Source organism: Zalophus californianus, chromosome 14 (genome assembly GCF_009762305.2).
Source record: "Zalophus californianus isolate mZalCal1 chromosome 14, mZalCal1.pri.v2, whole genome shotgun sequence".
In the NCBI taxonomy this organism is placed as follows: Eukaryota; Metazoa; Chordata; class Mammalia; order Carnivora; family Otariidae; genus Zalophus; species Zalophus californianus.
This window is the reverse complement of record NC_045608.1, coordinates 34648052-34665391: the sequence shown is the minus strand read 5'-3', so window position 1 is coordinate 34665391 and position 17340 is coordinate 34648052. Positions and strand designations below refer to the sequence as shown.

The following is a 17340-nucleotide window of genomic DNA, read 5'->3' as shown; positions in this document are numbered from 1 at the left end:
GTTTTCCACTACTGCTCATTCTTGACATGCAGAATTTTTGCTGCTATGGAATTTATGATGCCACAAACCTGCATTTAAGGAATTTTGCCTGAAGCAGACTGGGTGGTCTGGAGGATTAGGATATTTCCTGGAATAAGACTTTCCACTGTGTGCTGAGCAGTGTGTGCATGCACACACGTACAGGACGGTGTGGGATGGGAAGAAAGGAGGTTTGTGTTGTAAGTAATGCACTTGGAAGAATCAAGAGCTGGGCAAAGGAAGGAGGTTCCATCTAGAGTCTGCCTTACTTTGGCCATAAGTATCGTCACAGAGCTGGAAAAACCTTAGTTATCACCACCGACCCCACCCCCACTGTTACCTGATATGAAAATATTGGGGTAGTTGCAGCCAATGGTCAAGAAAGAATTCTTGAGGCATCTTCGGTGCAAACAGGGTGATTTTATTAAAACATGGGACAAGACCTGGTGGGCAGAAAGAGCTGCACTGGGGTCATGAGGAGTGGCAGTTTACATACCTTTTAAGTTGCAAGTGGGTTAGGGATAGCGTCAGTCTCTAAGGAATTTGGAAGCAAGGTTGCCAGGACCTTGGAGGGCTAGCTGTTGTTAGGAAAAGGTCATTTACTACTAGTAATAACTGAGTCATGAGTCCCTTCAGATGTATATCAGTGGGCGATATGCTTGGAGGATGATTGCTAACACATATCTTGTGGGGGGGGGAGGGTAGAGATAAAGGAAGTTTCCAGAGGAATTTTTATATGTGAAAGGAGACTTACAGGATCCTGGAGGTGAGGTTAAGCTCAAGTATTTAACATTGAGGCAGTTGAGTCCCTAGAGGAAGGTCACTCTGCCTGTCTCAAGGACTTATCAATGGGTTGTAAGTTGTAAGGAAATTTGATTTTTTTTCTTTTACTTTTGTTTCCCACATCACCACCTGTATTTTACCAGAATAGAGCCAGGCATGGATGTCTAGACTTCCTTTGAGTCTAGATCTCTTCATACTTTGCCTTTAATGTGGGCTCTGAGCATACTGGGTCTCAAGATGTTAATACATATTACTTGAAAAAAGGTTAAAGAAATCAACTGAGAAGTCTGAATTAAAACCAAAACAAATAGGTTTCTTTACTACAGAAATTTTCAGAGCCTTTAATGTACTAATAATACGTCACCAATCTCCAGGGGGGCATTATTACATATAGCATTTATCAAACTTATTTGGCCAAGAAACCTTTTTTCCGAAAAGCACCTCACGAGCCCAGGGTTCTGTAGAAAACCCTTGGGAAGTATCAGACTGCTCCCCTTGTGTCTCGTGCCATCTCTTATTTTTCAGAAATGTGAGTTTCACTGCTGCGCAGCAGTCCATTGCTTGGCTAAGAGCAAAGTATGAAGAGATCTAGACTCAGAGGGAGTGTAGACAAATTTACGTTTCTGGTCCCTGATGGCTAGACGTTGAAAAAGGTTCCAGTTTTTCAGCATGACTGATAATTCTGGAGTGAATTCTGGTTACTTCGTGACCATCTGTGACCATTCCCTTCAGAAGTGCAATTGTTGAATTAGTGTATGAACATTTTCAGGACTCTTGCTATTCATTGTCTGCTTGCTTTCCAGAAAGGTTATACCTACTTATCCTTTCCTAGTTGCCGGAAATGGGGACAAGGTTAACATCCATCTGTAAAAGTCTGAGAAGCTTGAAGAAGACTGTTCCCTTCTCTTTTATTCTGTAGACATGCAAAATTAAAAAAAAAAACACACAGTCACACACACTAAGTACATAAACAGCCATTTCTTTTGAGGGTCAGATTGGCTTTTCACAATTCCCTGTGCTTTTTCTAAATAATTAAATGTCACTTGAGAGTTATCTGAGTACTTTAATTCAGTATTCTAGATATTTTGCTGGATAGTTAGGGAAGAAGGGATTTTGAATTGGCATCTGTCCTGCTAATTTTCAAAGAACTCTTCAAGGTGAGATTTAAAAATTATAGCAACCTCCTGTGATTGTGAAATTTTGTTTCTACAAGAATCTTTTATGTGAGTGTTTTCATCAGTCTTAATTTGGACTCTACAGAAATTGAATTATGTCATGTTGAGTACTGAAGCCAATTGTGGTGCTTTTGTTTTTATATTTGTATGGGGAAGAGTATACACATTGTAGACCAGAAGTGATTTATCTTTTTGTCCTCCACAAATATTATCCTTTGGTCAATGCATTATTGGGTTTTAGAACTGAGACGAACTTTTAACTCATTAAAACCCCCAAGTCCCCAGCAATAAAGTCATTTAAGTGGCTTCACCAACAGATTTATTTCAAAATGATTCCATTTGGAGGAAGGAAAGAACAAGTAATGCATTATATACAAAGATCTATTCAATAATTCATGAGACCTGCACACCAGTGACCAATGCCAGTTCATGGCATTATAACTGAAAATGACTCTGTCTTAAGAAGATATCCACAATTTGCTCCTTTCTGTGCTTGAGTCCACAAGCATCTTGATTTTTGAGATATAAATTTTGTACCTATATGGTATGTTTAAGTGGACCTTTCTTATATGGAAGCTATTTTGAAAAAAAATGGGCATTTTATGTAATTGGGCTAAAGGACACTTTATATGCATTCCTTACCCTTAGCAAAGCAGGAATGTTTCAAAAATACATTGCTTTTTCATCCCTTTGGGCAAGAATTCTGATTTTATTTTCTACATGTGGAGTGGATTGCCAAAGGACAGATTAAAAATAGATTTATTGATGCCTAACAATTACAACAAATACACAGTGTTGGGCAGTGAATTTGAAAGGCATGCATGGTAAATGGCCCGCTGTCCTCCAGTGAGTCCTGGCGAGTGGCCAAGGGCCGTCAGCTGGGAACTCTTGGGTTCATCCTGAGCTCCATCCAACCCATTCCCTTTTACAAAAACCACAGAGGCACCAGGGCAATTTCTGTTCAAGGTGGAGGCTTACACAAGGCCTGGGAGTTGAGAAAGAGCCTGCTTCCTTCCACACTCTTGAGAGTGCCGCACTAGCCTTCTCAGGAACTGATGTGCTTCATATTTCCAAAGAGGATCATTTCGATTTGGCAGGTCTTTATTCAGTGATAAGTATTATATGGGAAATAAACATGAATGAATAATGGTTCTGTTGTTTGCTGGAAAAGCTTCAGGATCCATCCTTCCTTCCCTCCCTGCTCCTTATCCTACTCTCCAATAAAAATGGCTGCCTTTTCTTTTTTAACTTAAAAACCTGTTTTATTTTTTTAAAAAAACATTGTAAACATTTATGCTATGTATAATGCTATGCAGACTAATGGAAGAGTCTGCTGTGCGGACTCTTATATGAAAAATGTACAAATCACTAGAAATCCCACTGTGAACATTTTGAGAAACATTGTTATAGCTGTACACATAGACACACCCACTCACATTTTACCCTGAATTACAGCATGCTTCATAGGCTGCTTTGAGACTTTTTTTTTATTCCTTCAACAGTATGTAACCTTTTCCTGTAAATGAAAATCCCCACCACCATTTTAATTATTGCAGAATATTCCATTATATGCAGATACCATTAATGGATTCTCTATGATGAACCGTTAGGTTGTTTTCAAATATTTGCTCCCGTGTATAACATAGGGATGAGTAGCTTGGTGTGTGTGATGATCACTCCAATATATGTTCCTGTAAGTGGAATTGCTGGGTCAAACAATATGCACATTTTAACTTTTGATATATATTATCAATAGTGGTTTTTAAAGAAAGTCTCTCTCTTTTTTTAAAAAAATAAAAATTACATATTTAAGTGTGCAACACGATGGTTTGATGTACATAGATATAGTGAAATTATTACTACAGTCAAACTAGTTAACATATCTTCTCACATAGTTACCTTTTCCCTTTTGTAAATGATGAGAGCACCTGAAATCTACTCTTTTGGCAAATTTCCAGATTCAATACACTATAATTAACCACAGTCATCATGCTGTGCATTCTATTTCTAGAACTTATTCATCCCCTGTAACTGCAACTTTGTACCCTTTCACCAACATCTCCCCAACTCCCTCCCTTCCCCGCTCCTGGTAACTACCCTTCTAGTTTCTGCTTCTAAGTATTTGACTTTTTTTTTAAAGATTTATTTATTTATTTATTCATGAAAGACAGAGAGAGAGAGAGAGAGAGAGGCAAAGGGAGAAGCAGGCTTTGCCCGATGCGGGACTCGATCCCACATGACCTGAGCCGAAGGCAGATGCTTAACCATCTGAGCCACCCAGGCACCCCAAGTATTTGACTTTTTAAGATTCCATATATAAGTGAGATCATGCAGTTTTTTTCTTTCTACATCTGGCTTATTTCACTTGGCATAATGTGTTTTAGATTCATCCATGTTATTGCAAATGGCAGGATTTCCTTTTTAAATGCTGGATAATATTCCATTGTGTATATATACACACCAAATTTTCTTCATTCATTCATTGATTCATTCATTCATTCATCAGTAGGCACTTAAGTTGTTTCCATGTCTTGTGCATTGTGAATAGGCTGCGATGAACATGGAAGTGCAGATATCTCTTTGAGGTATTTGATTTCATTTCTTTTAGGTATATACCCAAAAGGGGAATTGCTGGATCATATAGTTATGCATTTTTTTGTGGACCCTTTGTATTCTTTTCTACAGTGGCTGCACCAATTTATATTCCCAACGCATTGGGGTTCCCTTTTTCCCACATCCTCACCCATAGTAGTTATCTTTTGTCTTTTTGATAACAGCCATCCTAACAGGTGTGATATCTCATTGTGATTCTGATTTGCATTTCTCTGAAGGTTAGTGATGTTGAGCATCTTTTTATAAGAAGGTCTTTTTTTAAGATTCTATTTATTTATTTGAGAGAGACAGAGAGCTTGAGAGAGAGAGAGAGAAAAAGAGAGAGAGAGAAGGGAGGGGCAGAGGGAGAGGGAGAAGCAGACTCCCCACTGAGCAGGGATCCTGACAAGGGGCTTGAACCCAGGACCCCGGGATCATGACCTGAGCAGAAGGCAGATGCTTAACCGACTGAGCCACCCAGGCGCTGCAAGAAGGTCTTAAAATACATTCCCATGTAACATGTGAGAGTGGCCCCCTGCCCAAATCCAAACCAATAATGGATATAATAAATCTTTTTGATATTTAATAAATTAATACATGCCTCTTCATTGCTTTTATTTTCATTTCTTTTACTGTAATTGAACGTTTAAAAATATTTATTGGCAATTTGTCAATTTATTGGCAAAATGTCTCTTCCCTGGAGATTTATCTATGTATATCCTTTGTCCATTTTTTTGTTAAACTAGCTCTTCCTTCTCAGCTTTCAAAACCTTTCCACGATATAGTCTTCAAATATATCCAAAGATCTGTTCTTCAAAATATACATGGAATCTCTATGTATCCTCGGCATAATTATCTATCCTGTTTTGGGATAAAGGGTTCTCGTGACCAGTGAGTCTTGCTTTGCTCACGTTTTGGAATGGAGCTTTGTCTATGTCACCGTGTGTCTTTGAGGGACAGTAGCTGTGCAGGCTGAGGATGGGATGGGGAGGTGCCCTTGCTCAGTGGCCCTCATTAAGGACTCAGCGAGGGTCTTATGATCTGTGTCAGTCTCCTTTTGTCCTCCCCTTGGCAAGCATCTTTTTCTTACCACTGAATAATTCTAATGAGATTGCCCTGGGTCAGTCGTATTAAATAAGTAATGAGCAGTAGAGAAAAGAAAATTCATAGAAGAGGAACATTTAAAATAAAATTTATTTTTGACCTTTGCCTAAAAGTGAATTTCATGGTCTGTCAGCCTCAAGCACATGTACGGTCGAGGAGGAGAATTTATTGCCTGATAGGGTTCCTGGGACAATTCTAGGGGGAATTCAGGGATCCTACAGGGATAATGTAGGAGGAAAATTTTGTATTTAATTTGGGGTTGCATAAAATGTGTTGACTTTGGCTTAAAACTATGCATTGTTCTTAAACAGTTTCATTCACTGGCTCCCATGTACTATCGTGGATCTGCTGCAGCTGTCATAGTATATGATATTACCAAACAGGTAAGAAAATAAAAGCCCTTTAAAATTTCAATGCCCTTCATGTTGATTCTCTGTCTTAGAAAGACCAAAGCAGAGACTTGACTGCTTGAGTCTTGCCAGTAGCCTGGAATGAGATTTCATAGCATGGTAGCCAGGGATAATCAGCACCATATATTGAGTTTATTCACCTATTTGCAGTGAAGCATTTCAAATTTATCGGCCAAATTAAATAAACAACAATGATCATTTATTTTTAAAATTGACTGTCTGTTTGTAGAGGCAAGGTCATGCCTGCCAGTACCGCTCTCCAGAACATCAGGTTTTCAGGAAGAGGAAAATTATTTTTAAGTCCTGCATGTTTTGTAATTATGGAATGGTTATTTTCTATTAGTGTTTCAATGACACTACTTAAAATGTCAGGGATAATGTTTATGTATGTGTAGTGTATTTGCATATATATATAGTATACCATACTTTTAGTAATCACATTGAGATCTAGGCTATTCATCAAGGAACTGCAGTGGTTTGCTGGCTGTTTTTTTCCACTCCTGGAGTGCTGACTCAGCGCACAGGACTGCTGGTTCAATGATCCATCACTGTTACCATCCATGAATTCCTGAACTCTTCTAACTAAATATGGTGTCTACCTTGACTGGTTTGCTGGAGGAGGGTTGTGAGTGAAGGGCAGAAGGGAAGACAGGACAAGAGGAAAAGAGAGAGAGGGAGGGGGAGGGAGAGAGAGGAAGGGGGAGGGAGAGGCAGGGAGGGGGAGGAGAGACAGGGAGGGGGAGGGAGAGACAGGGAGGGGGAGGAGAGACAGGGAGGGGGAGGAGAGACAGGGAGGGGGAGGGAGAGAGAGGGAGGGGGAGGGAGGGAGAGGGAGGGGGAGGGAGGGAGAGGGAGGGGGAGGGAGGGAGAGGGAGGGGGAGGGAGGGAGAGAGAGGGAGGGGGAGGGAGGGAGAGAGACAGAGTATGCATGTATGTATTCTTTCTCTTTCTTTCCTGAAATAAGCATGAACATGTCTAGTCCTATGACTTAAGTCTTTTTCATGTTGAGTCAAGGCTATCATTTTAAATTAATGTTATTTGTAGAAGAAAATTACCAGTATGATTTTCTTAACTTTGTCAAGTTTCAGTTTTAGAAAAGGAAACTTTTACAGGCTATTTAAGTGTAACTTAGCTAATATTAAGTTTTGTGCCAAGATGGGGGTAGGATGTTAATGTATGTGAGTTTCCTAAAAATATTTTCCTCTGTTAAATTGGGTTGGGTTTATATTTCTACTTGATTGAAATACTGTGTTGATGGGTCTTTCCAATGATTGATTGATTTACATTTTGGGTTTAGGATTCATTTCATACCCTGAAGAAATGGGTGAAAGAACTGAAGGAGCATGGTCCAGAAAACATTGTAATGGCTATTGCTGGAAACAAGTGTGATCTCTCAGATATTAGGTAAGAAGCATTAAAAAATTTTTTTGGTGAAGTGGATATCCTCCATCTCTGAAGGTCTACATGTACAAAGCTGTCATGCCTGTGTTGTTAAGTCTGTTCTCAGTATAATGATTTAATCGACGGGCATTCACTTGTGGTGGTCTAGGTAGTACGTATTCAACCAGAGTAGAATTAAGGGAAAATAATAGGAAGATGCAAATTGGATGGATCACCTAGGAGTGGGTATTAAAACCAAATCTCCCCTACAGAGCACAGTTACATCCCTGACTCTAGAGGTCTTTGGGTTAAATGCTTTTATTATTTTTGTTGTTATCTTTTTTGTTACTTATTGACATTATTACAACTATGGCCATTTTAATAACACTTTCATATGGTAAGGAAAGTTAGAATTTATAACATTTCCCATAGCATCTGTGTTTGTTTTAGTTCTAACTTTAACTTAAGGGTGTAGTCAGGTCTATATAATCTCGCTATTTTGTTCTAGGATCTGAAGGTGACATATCATATAGAAACACTTTGGTTTCCTTCAGAGACACTGGATTGTTGACCTTTCTTTACCTGGAACGGGTTTGCAGGGACCCAGTCCACAGGGACTAGAGATTTAATGATAGCTTTATACAGCCTGATAAGCTAGCTATTTCTACTAAATAAAAATGCAATGAAAAAGGAATAGTGAATTTGCATCATCTCCATCCCCCTGGTTAAGTCTCTGCAATTCCAGTCTTTGGTCTTCATAAAGACAAAGACATCATGCCTCAGGTTTTGCTCATCCAAGTACGATTAAGCCAAAGTTTGATAAATAATGGAAATAGATCTTGCAAAAGCTCTTAACATGGCCTTTGACAAATTGCTCTGTTTCTTTGGGATTTCAAAAGCTTTGTATCACATTGCATCGGTTTGGTTTATAATAACAGCCATAAACACCACTTAATCATTTGTTTTTCTGGGGGCTGGACAAATCTTTAAACTCCCCAGACTTAGTTCAGATCTCTTCGTTCTTTACTGTAATCCTGAAAGAGCTTACTTGTCTAGAATTGCAAAAGAATCACTTTCAACTTTTGTCATCAGAAGGGGGTGGGGTGGGAGGGTAGAAACAGTCTTTGCTGAGGGCAGGCGCGGTCATCTGACACCACTGAATTGCAGTAAAGGTGTGCCTTCAAAGGTACTAAGCCTTCTGTATTGTGGCGGAGCTGATGGACTAGAATTTAAGCAGACAATGATATAAAGTTGATTGGAATTAGTTAAGATTCTTGGTGATGTGGAACTGAATCCCACTTAAATTGTTTTTGGGAAAAAGGGAACTTAATTAGAAGGTACTGATATCCACATGGTAAAAAAGCAGAATTGCCTGACTGGCATTTGATATGTTCCATTTTTAGTCTCCGGCACTCTCTCTGTTTCTAGTCTAAATTGCCATGGAAGGATTTCCTCATATCATGACAAGACATTTGTGGCCAAGAGAGGGGATTTGGGTGGCGGCACAAGATGACTTTTCCCACCATCACCATGATGAGAGTAGGAAGGTAGGTAGTCTTGAAGGGGGAGAAGCTCCTAGAAAAGCACAGCTTGGCCAGACCAAATATGTCTGTGACATGTTGGCTTGGCCACAGACACCTGAAGACAGATGTACCATGTCTCAGGGTGGAATTCATCTTCCATGCACTGGTATAGTATTTGCCCGGCCTATATGTAGTTTTCAAAATGCCCCAGCTAACACCATCCATCCATCCATCCATCCATCCATCCATCCATCCATCTCCCTTTCAACCGTAAATTCACACACAGCCCCTCCATCCCAGTGGGTGACAGGCCAGGTGCTACATCTAGTGGCCACATCATGGGGCCGCTCTCCCACTAGTTCATGTTTCTGGGTAGTACCCTTTCTTCTCTGGTTTGGCCTCAGTGAGGTCTGCATGTGACTTCTCAAGATCCTGCAGTTGTGGTTTAAAGTGTGGAGTATATATCTTTAGTTACACACAAAGTTGTGTTAGATGCTACTTGTTATTGAATCATGCAGCAAAGAAATGACTCCCTTTGCAATTCTCTTTCCAACCTCAATGAAGAAGACCAGTTCAATTTAAGTCAAAGAGAAAGACCAGTTGGATGTTAGTAAATTTTTAATTTTTAAATATTTATTAATAGATAATTTAAAATTTTAATTTATTTAGAAATATATTTCACTGAACTAATTTAGAAACCATAAAATCCACCTGTTTTAAGTGTACAGGTCAATAAATTTTTGTACAGTTATAAGGTTGTACAGTCATCATCACATCTAATTTTAGAACATTTCCATCACCCTACAAAGACCATGCCAATTTACAGTCACTCCCAATGTCCAACTCCTTCCAGCCCCTGGCAACCACCTAATGTACCTTCCTGTCTTTATAAACTTGCTTTTTCTGGACATTTTGTATAAATCAAATCATGCACTTATGTGCTCTTTCGTGAGTGGCTTCTTTCACTGAGCATGTTTTTGAAATTCCTCTGTGTTGTAGCGTGCATTAGTACTTCATTCATTTTTAGGGTGGAATAATATTTCATTGTATAGATATACCACATTTTATTTTCTCATTCACTAGTTGAATGAAACTTGAAATTTGAGTTGTTTCCACTTCTTGGCCACTTTAAAAACTGCTATAAACAATAATGGACAAATTTTGTGTGGACATAGGTTTTCGTTTCTCTTGGGTATATTATGAGGAGTGAAATCTCTGGGTCATATGGAAACTTTGTGTTTAGCAATTTGAAGAACTGCCCAACTGTTTTCTTTTTTTTTTTTTTTTTTGCCCAACTGTTTTCAACAGTGGCTGCACTATTTTATGTGCTTACTGGCAATGTATGAAGTTCCAATTTCTCTACATTCTCAACCAACACTGTTATTATCTTTTGCATTATTGCCATCCTAGTGGGTGTGAAGGTGTGTCAGTGTGATTTTGGTTTGTATTTTTCTAATGACTAATGATGTTAAACATCTTCTCATATGCTTATTGATCATTTGTATATCTTTTGTGGAGACATGTCTCTTCAAATCCTCTGCCCAATTTTTAATTGAGTTATTTGTCTTTTTATTATTGAGTTGTAAGAGTTCTTTATGTATTCTAAATACGAGTCCCTTATCAGATATATGATTTACAAATATTTTCTTCCTTTTCATGAGTTCTCTTTATAATCTTTATTGTGTCTCTTGAAGTGCAAAAGTGTAATGTCCAATTTGTGATTTTTCCCTTTTTATCTGTTATGCTCAAGTGATTGGCTAATTAAAATCACAGAGATTTACTCGTATGCTTTCTAAGACTTTCATAATTTTAGAGCTTACATTTATATCTGTCACCCATTTAGAGTTAATTATTGTGTGTTATGAGGTACGGGTCCAAATTAATCTTTGTGTGGATATCTAATTCCCAGCACTAGTTGTTGAAAAGACAACCTTTTTCCCATTGAATTTGTTTTGGCACTTTTGTCAAAAATTAGTTGACCATAAATGTAAGTCTTATTTTGGGATCTTAATTCTATTCAGTTGATCTATACATCCTTATGCTAATGCCAAATGATTTTGATTGCTGTAATTTTGTAAGTTTGAAATTGGGAATTATAAGGCCTCCAATTTAGTTTTCCTTTTCAAGATTGTTTGACTGTTTGACTATTCTGGGCCTTTTGCATTTCCATGTGAACTTTAGGATCCTCTTCTCAATTTCTGCCCCCCCAAAAAAGCAACTGGGATTTTAATAGAGAATGTGTTGAATCTTTAGAACAATGTGGGAATTATTGGCATCCTAACCATATTGTTTTCTGATCCATGAATATGAGATGCCTTTCCATTTTATTTAGGTCTTCTTTAGTTTCTTTTGCCCATGTCTTATAGTTGTCAGTGTACAAGTTTTGCATTTCTTTTCCTATGCTTCTTCCTAAGTGTTTGATTTTTCTCGATGCTATTGTGAATGGGATTGTTTTGTTAATTTCGTTTATGGTATGTTCTTTTTTAGTGTACACAAGATTATGTTGTCTGTGAAAACAGGTTTACTTCTTCCTTTCCTATCTGGGTGACTTTTATTTCTTTTTCTTGTCTAATTACCCTGTCTAGAACCTCCAGTACAATTCGAATAGAAATGGTGAGGGTCGACATTAGTGTCTTCTTCCTGATCTTCAGGGCAAAGCATTTAGTCATTCTTATTATGATGTTGGCAGTTCGTGTTATGTAGATGCTCTTTATCAGCGTGGGGAAGTTGCCTTTCATTCCTAGTTTGTTGTTGTTTTGTTTTTTTTTAATCATGAATGAATGTTGAATTTTGTCAAAAGCTTTTCCTGCATCTTCTGAGATGATCATGTGGTTTTTGTCCTTTATTCTGTTAATATAGTGTATTACATTAATTGATTTTCTAATGTTAAGCCACCTGCATTCCTGGGACAAATCCCACTTGGCCATGATGCATAATCCTTTTTATATGCTTCTGGGTTCTGTTTGCTCATATTTTGTTGAGGATTTGTATCTCTGTATTCATGAAGATATTGGTCTGTAGTTTTTATTTTTTTGTGATGTCTTTGTTTGATGTTGGTATATCAAGGCAGTAGATTTTGTAGAATGAATTGAAAGAGTTCCCTTCTTTTCTATTGCCCAGAAGAGTTTGTGAAAGATTGGTGTTAACTCTTCTTTAAGTGTTTGATAAAATCACCGGTGAAACCATCTGGACCCAGGCTTTTCTTTGTGGAAAGATTTTATATACTAATCCAATATCTTTACTTGCTATAGGTATGTTCAAGTTTTCTATTATTTCTTGAGTTAGAATAATTTATGCATTTTTAGGAACTTATTCATTTCATCTAAGTTATCTCATTTGTTTGTGTAGTGCATAGTGTTCTCTTATAATCCTTTGCATTTCTGTAAGGTCAGCAGGAATATCTATTCTTCCATTCCTGATTTTAGAAATTTTAGCCTTCTCTTTTATTTCTTGTTCAGTATAGCTGAAGATTTGTCAGTTTTGTTGATCTTTGCAAAGAACCAACATTTAGTTTCACTGATTTCTTTCCACTCTTTTTCTGTTTCATTTATTTTCTTTCTGTGCATTATTTCCTTCCTTCTGTTTGCTTTGGGTTTACTTTGCTCCTTTTTTTCTAGTTTTTCAAAGGGGAAGATTAGCATATTTATTTGAGATCTTCCTTTCTAATTTAGGCATCTGCAGCCATAAATTGATCTCTAAGCACTGCCTTAGCTGCATCCCATAAGTTTTTGTTTTTCATTCTAATAAGTTTTTTCTAATTTATTTTCAGACCCATTTTGTTTATTTGGTAGTGTATTGTTTAATTTCCACTTATTTGTGAATTTCCCAAATTTCTTTTGATGGTTTCTAATTTAATTCCATTGTAATTTGAAAATATACTTTGTATGGTTTTAATTATTTTAAATGTATTGAGGTTTATTGTATGGCTTGGTGTATGTTCTATCCTGTAGAATGTTACTGTGACTTGAGGCTAATAAATTTGCAACACCTCTTTATACTTGCTCTTCTTCCTTTAATAGAGAGGGAGAGAACTCACAAGCATGCAGGCCTAAGGTTGAGGACCTCTGTGAGGACAACTGTTTCTAGGGGAATTTAATTATATTTTGTCTTAATTGTATTTGTTTTTTAGAATTACATTTTTATGCCAGTTGATACTAGCGTTCCATTTGTGATAGTGATATAAAATATTTTTATATTTATATTATATTTGTTAAAAAAGTTGATTTATACACATGACATGATTATCTACATGGAAACTCCAAAGGAATATACCAAAAGATTCCTAAAACTGATAAGTGGGTTCAACAGAGTTTCTGGATGTACAATATACATAGAAATATCAATTGTATTTCTATATCTAAAAATGAATATGCAGAAACTAAAATTGAAAACACAATACTCTTTACAGTTGCTCCAAAGAAAATGAAATACTTAGGTATCTACTTAATAAAACATGTATGGGATCTGTATGCTGAATATTATAAAATGCTGATGAAAGAAACCAAACAAGACTTGAATCAATGGAGAGATATATCGTGTTCACGAGTTGGAAGTCTCAACATAGTACGATGTCAGTTCTCCGTAAATGGATCTATAGGTTCAATGCAGTCTCTATCAAGATTTTAACAAGGTTTTTGGGGCACCTGGGTGGCTCAGTTGGTTGGGTATCTGCCTTCATTCAGCTCAGGTCATGATCCCAGGGTCCTAGGATCGAGCCCCAGGTCAGGCTCCCTGCTCAGTGGGAGCCTGCTTCTCCCTCTCCTCCCCACTCATGCTCTCTTCTTGCTATCTCTGTCTGTCTGTCTTTCAAATAAATAAATAAAATCTTTTAAAAAAAAGATTTTAACAAGGTTTTTTTTTGTAAACATAAACAAGCTTATCCTAAAATTTATATGGAAAATCACAGGCACTAGAAAAGCTAAAACAATTTTGACGAAGAATATAGTGGAAGAAATCATTCCATCCTCCCTGAAGGCTTACTACATAGCTACAGTAATCAAGACAGTATGGTATGAGCAGTGGAATACACACACAGATTAATGAAACAGAATAGAGAGCCCAGGAATAAATCCAACCAAATATGCTCAACTGATTTTTGACAAACTTGAAAAAGTAATTCAGTGGAGGAAGATAGCCTTTTCAATGAATGGTACTGGAGTAATTGGACATCCATAGAAGGCAGAAGACTGCAACCTAAACCTCACACTTTATGTAACAATTACTCTAGAATGAATCATAGAGTTTAATGTCAAAGGTGAAACTGTAAAACTTTTAGAAAAACTCTTAAGAGAAAATCTTGAGGATCTGCAGCTAGGTAAAGAATTGTGAAACTTGACAGCAAAAGCTCACTCCATATAAGGAAAAATTGATAAACTGGATCTCATCAAAATTGAAAATACTTGCTCTGTGAAAGCCCGTTTGAAGAGCTTGAAAAACAAGCTGCAGGCTAGGAGAAATTATTTGCAAACCATATATCTGACAAAGGATTAGCATGTAGGCTATAGAAAGAACTCTCACAACTTACTAGTTAAAAAAATCTAATTTGAAAATGGGGCAATGTACATTCCACCCTAGAGAGAGATGGTAAGCATAGGCATGGAAAGGTGTTCAGCATCATTAGCAGACCTGTTAGAATGGCTAAAATAAAAGAGTGATAACACCTAATGCTGGCAACGATGTGGACTGATTGGAGCACTCATATGTTGCTGGTATGCATGTAAAATGGTACAGTCATTCTGGAAAACAGTTTGGCAGTTTCTTTTAAAGCTAAATATGCAATTACCATATGCCCAGCAATCATACTTTGGGCACTTATTCCAGAGAAATGAAAAATTTACATTCACACAAAACCTGCACATGAATATTCATGGCAGCTTTGTTTTTTAAATAATAGCCCCAAACTGTAATCAGCCCAGATAGCCTCTGAAAGGTGAATGACTCAGCACACCATGGTGCATCCACGCCACGGAATAGTATGCAGCAGTGAAAACGAACAAACTACTACAGGCAACTTGGATGAACCTCTAGGGAAATTATGTGGAGCAAATAAAGCTGATATCAGAGGGTTCATCTTGTATTATTTCATTTATATGAGATTTTGAGATGAAAATATTTTAGAAACAGAAGACATATTAATGGCTGCTGGGGTCTGGTTAGGGGTGACATGATGGGCAGGTAAAGGGGAGGAAAGTGGGTGTGGCTGTACAAGGGCAACAGCAGGGATCCTTGTGATGTTGGAACTGTTTGGTGTCTTCTCTGTGGTGATGGACACATGAACCTACACAGGGGTTAAAATTTTATAGAGCCTAACACACGCACACACACACACACACACACACACACACACACACACACACACAGAGATGAGTACCAGTAAAATGGGGATTCTGAATAAGACAGAGTATATCAACGTCAGTATCCTATTTGTGATGTTATACTATAGTTTTGCAAAATGTTACAGTTTGGGGAATCTGGACAAAGTGTACAAGAAATCTCTCTCTTATAACTGCAGGTGGGTCTACAATGATCTCAATAAAAAATTGAATGAACAAAAGGCTGATTTAGATAAAAATAATAAGTAAATATTAGAACGGTGGTATATATGTGGATATTTATATGTATGTATTACACACACAAACACACACACTCCTATATATGCCTGATATATATGACTGATGAAAATTTTATAAACACGCTGGGCCAAATGATGAATTTAACCATCCCCAGCAAAACCAATGTGCAAAAGAAAAATGGAATAACTATATTAAAACTCCCATTTAGGAAAGCAGGGAAGGGGAAGCCTGGTGTATTAGTCCTTGTATAAACTGCCTCCTGCCAGACAGGAATAGGCTGGTAAATGATAGGGCCTAGTGGGCATCTGCTGTTGACACCTTTCCATGGCAGTGGAATCAACTTCTTGGTCAGCCAATCTGGCTGCTCCATATTGTGCCTGCTGGTATGATTTTTCTGGGGAGTCAGCCAAATCTCTATACTCCAGACCTTATTTAGAGCTTGACCTTCTTTTACTCTAATCCTAAAACATTTTGCCCTTTTGTAGTTGCCAGAAAGCTATATTTTATTTTTCATTGGGGGTTGGAGAGTGTGTAGATTTGACGTGCACGTGTAAGCGTGTCCATAGGTGGAGGCAGTGTCCTCTAATGGACTTTAGTCATGGAAGCTTGTAGGTCCGGAAAAGGAAGTATGCGTGGCGTGTTTTGAGAGTGTACTGGAATTTGAATGGAATTAACTCTGTGAACTTGACTTAGCCCACTTGAGGCGTGTGTGTACAGAAGTGCCCGACCATCGAGTCACTGCGTTTTACATTTTTCCGTGTTCTAGAAGATGGTGTAAAGGTCTGACCACACTACCCAGAGTCAAAGGCATTCAAAGGCACCTGGTCAGGTGAATTCAGGACTTCTGGACTGTTTTATTAGGCACCTGATCTTTGTGAGATTTCCCTGAATATCTTGAATTCTAGACAAAATGTCCTCGTGCCCAATTTACTGTGAAATCTGAGGCCTGGAGGCAAACTGGAATTGGCCATACTGTGTGTAGGACTGTCCTGGGAGATACAGCACACAGTAGGTACTCATGGTTGACACGTTTCTTCCTGGTAGTGAAGATGTGCCTTGGAGAAAATTCTGATCACACCTTCCCAGGCAGGCGAGTGTGCGGTTCCTGATGGGGCCTGAGAAACGAGGCTCCATCTCCTTACCCCCTGCTCCCTACCATCTGCTGATGCCGAGGTAAGGATTGCAAAGTTGGGGACATTCTAGGGACATACAGAATTGAAAGAAAATAAGAGAGCCTCAGCTGAATTGACCATGCAGGACCTGAGAGGCCCGTGGACTATAAGGGTGGGGGGCAGCTCAGAGCTGCCAAATTGCACAGAGGAAGCTGTGCAATTTGCCTTGCTCAGATGGCAGGACACGGTGGAATGAGTGCCAAGGGGTGGGGGGGCCACTGGATTTTTGAACAAGTAATGTGTGGCATGGGGCTCATTCCAGGTGGCTCTAAGGAGGGCAGCTTTGGCCTGCGGTCTAGAGAGAAAAGAAACCTTCTTATCAGGAAGTCTGGGGAGCCCACAAGAGACTGCATGGCTCTGTCCTGGGCCTGGTGGAAATTGGAGCAGATGAATCTTGAAAAGAAAAAGAGAAATAGGTCACCTTGCTTCAGTAGTTTTAAGAGTTCCATGAACATAAGAATCATGCAGATTCCAGAAACCTAGCTCCTGAGATTCTGATCCAACAGGCAGCGGCAGGCTGGGGATAGATGCATTTTGTAAAGTGGTCCTTTTACAAGCTGTCTGAGGGCCATCCTTGGAAAAGCATTGCCTTAGGTGATAGGAGCTGATGA

The 17340-nt window shown here is 38.4% G+C and overlaps 1 protein-coding gene across 1 annotated transcript in view; it reads left to right on the top strand.

Moving 5' to 3' along the window:
* The window catches only part of RAB31 (RAB31, member RAS oncogene family), a 133650-nt gene that overhangs the window by 76701 nt on the left and 39609 nt on the right, over positions 1-17340 (top strand). The window contains exons 4-5 of the mRNA XM_027576517.2: positions 5984-6055; positions 7380-7486. Of these exons, the coding sequence (XP_027432318.1) occupies positions 5984-6055; positions 7380-7486 (179 nt within the window). The remainder of the gene's footprint in view (positions 1-5983; positions 6056-7379; positions 7487-17340) is intronic.